The following is a 6,000-nucleotide window of genomic DNA, read 5'->3' as shown; positions in this document are numbered from 1 at the left end:
TAACAGAAAGAGGGAGGAGTTGAGAGAAGAAATGAGAGATATAGAATGAGAGAAGAAAGAAAGAAGGAAATAGGGAGGGTACTCTGAGGGGAGCAAGTAAAAAGGGAAACAGTTGACTGTGTCTTTATTTTATTACGAAGTCAAAATGATTTAAGTTTGCAATAGCCTTTTCTTTATTTTCTTAACCCCTTTACCCAATGGTCTGATAAGAGGTCGGGTTTGTATGAACGTCCTTCAAAATATGGATGAAAGGAGGGACGGAGGTAGGAGAGATGCATATCAATTTGTATTTGTTAAGTCGTGCCAATATTACATTTTTGAATTTTAAATAGAGAGGAAGAAAGAGAAAGCGAGGGGAAGAAGGAGAGGGGGAGTGAGAGATGGAGGAGAAGACTGGGAGTTTGTTGAGAAAACTGTGGTTCTTTGTGTGTTCTGGTCATGTCCGTCCAACCAGCTTCCTTCCTGTGTCCTCTACAGTTCTAAAGAGCAGAACTTTCCGTAGGAGTCAAACGATGAAAGAGAATAGAGTTATGCCACATAGACCCCAGAAATAATACTCCACTTTGATGTTTTATTCCTCTATTATGGGGTGTCCCACCACGCTCTTTCTAGTATAAATAGCCAGAAAATGGGCTTCTTGTACAATGATCAGAGTCATATTTTACATGAAGTTTTCAGTGTCAGGGAGAAAGTTCATTCATAATAACACATTCATAAATGTGTTGTTTGGTTGCATTTTTTCTATGACTTACCTGCTGTGTGTTTTTTTCCTCTCCGTTTATGTGTGAGTTGTGTGATGTGTGGTGTGTGTGTGTGTGTGTGTGTGTGTGTGGTGTGTGTGTGTGTGTGTGTGTGTGTGTGTGTTGTGTTGTGTGTGTGTGTGTGTGTGTGCGTTGTTTGTGTGTGTGTGCAGAGTAAGTCAGTGTTCATCGACAGACAGCCAACCGGTGGAGGAGCGCCAGGGCCCGTCGGGGGGGTACTCCTCCTCCCAGGGAGGGGACGCAAAGAGGAGGCGCTGTGATGACAAAGAGCCTCTCCCACCTCACTACGTACGTACGCCATTCAATCAAACCCGCAGTATTAACGGTGTCTCTGACATCACAGGTTAACCGGGGGTCACGCTCCTTCTACCAGTCAAATATGTGTTTAACTTGGAAGTGATTGATCACCAAAATAGATAACCCTAGTGAACATGATCTCTCTCGCTCTGTGGAGTGAGTGTTCTGATTGACATAAATACAGTATGAGAACTGCCTCACACATCACATAAGTATGAGAACTGCCTCACACATCACATAAGTATGAGAACTGCCTCACACGTCACATCAGTATGAGAACTGCCTCACACGTCACATCAGTATGAGACCTGCCTCACACATCACATCAGTATGAGACCTGCTTCACATATCACATCAGTGTGAGAACTGCCTCGAACATCACATCAGTATGAGAACTGCCTCACACATCACATCAGTATGAGACCTGCCTCACATATCACATCAGTGTGAGAACTGCCTCACACATCACATCAGTATGAGAACTGCGTCACACAGCAGTGTGAGAACTGCCTCACACATCAGTATGAGAACTGCCTCACACATCAGTGTGAGAACTGCCTCACACATCACATCAGTATGAGACCTGCCTCACATATCACATCAGTGTGAGACCTGCCTCACACATCACATCAGTATGAGACCTGCCTCACACGTCACATCAGTATGAGAACTGCCTCACACGTCACATCAGTATGAGAACTGCCTCACACATCACATCAGTATGAGACCTGCCTCACACATCACATCAGTATGAGAACTGCCTCACACATCACATCAGTATGAGACCTGCCTCACACATCACATCAGTATGAGACCTGCCTCACACATCACATCAGTATGAGAACTGCCTCACACATCACAGCAGTGTGAGAACTACCTCACACATCACATCAGTATGAGACCTGCCTCACACGTCACATCAGTGTGAGAACTGCCTCACACGTCACATCAGTATGAGACCTGTCTCACACATCACATCAGTGTGAGAACTGCCTCACACATCACATCAGTGTGAGAACTGCCTCACACATCACATCAGTATGAGAACTACCTCACACATCACATCAGTGTGAGAACTTGCCTCACACATCACATCAGTATGAGAACTGCCTCACACGTCACATCAGTATGAGACCTGTCTCACACATCACATCAGTGTGAGAACTGCCTCACACGTCACATCAGTGTGAGAACCTGCCTCACACGTCACATGATGTGAGAACTGCCTCACACATCACAATCAAGTGTGAGAAACTGCCTCACACGTCACATCAGTGTGAGAACTGCCTCACACTCACATCAGTATGAGAACTGACCTACCATACACATCAGTATGGAACTGCCTCACACATCACATCAGTATGAGAACTGCCTCACACATCACGATCAGTATGAGAACTGCCTCACACGCTCACATCAGTCATATGAGACCTGCCTCACACATCACATCAGTGTGAGAACTGCCTCACACGTCACATCAGTTGAGACCTGCCTCACACTCACATCAGTGTGAGACCTGCCCACACTCACATCAGTGTGAGAACTGCCTCACACATCCATCAGTATGAGAAACTGCCTCAACCTCACATCAGTGTGAGAACTGCCTCACACATCACATCAGTATGAGAACTGCCTCACACATCACCATCAGTATGAGAACTGCCTCACACGTCACATCAGTATGAGAACTGCCTCACCACGTCACATCAGGTGAGACCTGGGCCTCACACATCACATCAGTGTGAGAAACTGCCTCACACTCACATCAGTGGGCCCCAGTACACATGACCTCACACATCACATCAGTGTGAGAACTGCCTCACACATCACATCAGTATGAGAACTGCCTCACACATCACATCAGTATGAGAACTGCCTCACACATCACATCAGTGTAGCCTCTCGTAAAGGGAGGTGTTGTGTTTTTAAAACAGGCTGGACAGGGAGCTCTGTTGATCATCAGCCTCTCTGTACTACATAATGGTTGTTTTTGTCCGGTCTGTCTATGTCCAGGAATAGTCTCATCTCCACCGTGGCCCTGATCTGGCTCAATACAATTAGGGGGTGATGTCACTCCACGTGATGTCAATAGGAATATCAGGCCATGATCACATCAAAGCGTTGTTGCCATGGTGACTAAGTGCCATCGCTGTCACCCGTATTCCCAGAGATAAAGAGGAAGGGAGAGAGAGGAGTAAAGCAGTGATATGYCCAAACAGAGTGAGAGAGGTTGTGTGTGCCTGACAGAGTGAGGGAGTGAGCTGTGGGCAATGTTTGTGTGATAGAGAATGTTTGTGTTTCTGACATTCTCCTCTCTCCTCTGTCTCACAGGACAGTGATGGGGACAAGAGTGAGGACAACCTGGTTGTGGATGTCTCTAACGAGGTAAGTGTGTCAGTCAACCATTGGCACAGATCTAGGATCAGCTTACCCTGAACCCAGTCTAACGGCAACCATCAGAGAGAAAACGCTAAACTGACCTTAAATCAGCATCCGATACTGTTGCGGAAAAACAAACAATGAGTCATATATAACTACTGTAGCTATACTGGCTGAAACCGGTCAGTATTGACCAGACCCTCCCTAGCCAATAGAACATAGTTCAAATGGAAGACTCCTCTCTCTAAGACCTTGTTGTTTCACTGTGGCTGGTTAAGTATAGGAGAATTAGACACTTGCGTCGGGATTTTGAAAATAGTGAATATTTTTATATAAGCACATTATTGGAAGCTAGCTTGCTGCTTTTCTCTCCTCTCCTACCGAGTACAGTCTCCCTGCTGAACACACACAACCACATATACACACACACACACCTCATGCACACATAAACACACACACACCCCTCCTTTCATCAGATGGCAGCAGTGTGCTTCCTTTATTTATGCAAAGCCGTTTATGCCCTCAGAACGTTTAAATTCTTTAAATACTTCACGCAGTGTACCAAAATATGTTTTATCTAAGCCTTCTGTGTTTGATACTGCGCAGCACAATGCACAAAAGCAGGAAAGTCTCTTGTGTGATTTGTGAATACAGAACAATTGGAGAATTTGACAAATGTGCTTAATGGGTGTGTGAGAGGGAGTGTCTCTGGTGACTATACTAGAACAGTCTATGGATGTGTGTTCTGCTCTGCTCAGACACAGTAGAAGTGCTGACTGCAGCACACTGGGAGCAGATGGGAATGGTTTTATTTAGGTGGCTGTGGCAGGGAGGTAGACAGTCAGCTGAGTTTGACTTACAGTACCATACAGGCCTCATGCACACTTGTGCTTAAACCCATACAGATACTATAGTAATCTAACTATAATGTCTATAATGTTACAGATTTATGGGTTTTTGTTTTTTTCACAGCCAATGTGAATGCTACTGTCTTCTTGCATGGCTTTTGGGGTGACCTGGTCTCCCATATCTCTCTGTGTGTCTCCAGGAGCCCACATCCCCCGTGGGTAGCCCCCATCACTCCCCCCACGGGAACGGTCTGGACCGGGCCCCCACCCTGAGGAAGGAGTTACCAGGGTCCCCCAGGAGCCCCGGGGAGGCCCCTTCCCCCCAACCACCACACAGCCCCACCCCAGGCAAGGCCAAGGACCCAGCACAGGTATGATACATTCATCGTCAAGCATTAACATGGTGGCCAAAATCCACCAATTAAAGTACTTATCACTTGTTTACAGTATCTGTATGGAGGTGCTTCGTTTGACAGTATCTCTTTACCTCTTTGTAGATGGAGAAGTCTGGGTCGCCGTTGTCTAAGTCGAGCACCCCGTCCCCCTCTCACCGTGAGGCCCTTACCCCCGGCCCCGCCGGCCCCAGTACGTCCTGCCTCCGTCTGCTCAGCAAGGCTGCCTCCTCCGCTGACCCCCTGGGTGAGTCAGACACCCCTGTCTGCCTGCCATACCCTATGTCTGTACCCCTGTTATTATACCCCTGCACCCCTGTTAAACCTTCAAATCACACTACTGTGATCATATAGCCCTGTAATAACATAATTATACCTTCCATCTGATCATCGTACCATTATCCCACACCTACTGTGATGATATGCTCCTGTGGTCCCGTATTGTACTCATATCTGCCATATTCTGCCTAAAGCAATAAAGACGGCATTGTAGCCTATAAGAAACCGAGAGGAACTTGATTGTTGACAACACATCTCTACCAGTTAGACCCCAACCCTTTCTTACCCGCTGGAATGTAAGGTGTGTTCTCATGTCCCCCCTCACCCCCTCCTCGCCTCTCCAGCTCTCCGCAGTCCCCTGTCTGTGCCCCCCGGTTCATACCCAGCTCACTTTGGGGTGGTGTCCCACGCAGGCCTCAACGGGGAGCTGGCTAGTCCCGGGGGCTTCGGGGCTGCCCTGACCCTCTCGCCCCAGATCAGCACCGCCGCCAGCGTCTACACCCGCAGCCCCTTGGTGAGTTAGATAAAATGCYTCACTGGTCTCTCTGTTTAAAACACCTGTCTACAACGGCAGACCTCACTGGCTGCATTGTCTATAGTCTTTGTCTCTTCCTGGCACTTAATTGATCAATTATGTCTCTAATTCGCTAGTTAGTGCGTGCACCTGGTTACCCAGGTCTGAATCAATTAGATTGCTTTCAATTAGAAAGCAAGAAGGGAAACCAGTTGCCTAGAGGATCGAAGATGTGCACCACTCATTTAAAACAATACATTTTTTATTGATGAAGATGGATTCTTAGTAGTATTTGGTTTGGAAGCTTGTTTTGGATGAATTGTCAAGATTTCACTCAACTTGATGAGATCAGGATTTACTGAGATTAAACTGTTACAACACAGGATGATTCTATTAGTAAACTCCTAATGTCTTGGTCCTCCTAGTCTCTCCAGATGGCGTATGAGTCTCGGTCCCACCTCAGGGCCCCAGGGCTGTCCTCCTCACTGCCTGGTGGATCCTCCGGGGGAAAACCGTACGTCTCTCTTCTC

General features: G+C 47.0%; 1 protein-coding gene across 1 annotated transcript in view; it reads left to right on the top strand.

The window, feature by feature from the left end:
- Positions 1-6,000, top strand: part of tle2b (TLE family member 2, transcriptional corepressor b) — a 96,337-nt gene that overhangs the window by 68,399 nt on the left and 21,938 nt on the right. Inside the window, 6 exon segments of the mRNA XM_070447552.1 lie at positions 924-1,049; positions 3,390-3,443; positions 4,486-4,656; positions 4,783-4,924; positions 5,301-5,470; positions 5,896-5,984. Of these exon segments, the coding sequence (XP_070303653.1) occupies positions 924-1,049; positions 3,390-3,443; positions 4,486-4,656; positions 4,783-4,924; positions 5,301-5,470; positions 5,896-5,984 (752 nt within the window).

Source organism: Salvelinus sp. IW2-2015, linkage group LG16, assembly GCF_002910315.2.
Source record: "Salvelinus sp. IW2-2015 linkage group LG16, ASM291031v2, whole genome shotgun sequence".
Taxonomy (NCBI): Eukaryota; Metazoa; Chordata; class Actinopteri; order Salmoniformes; family Salmonidae; genus Salvelinus; species Salvelinus sp. IW2-2015.
This window is presented reverse-complemented; position numbering and strand designations above follow the sequence as displayed.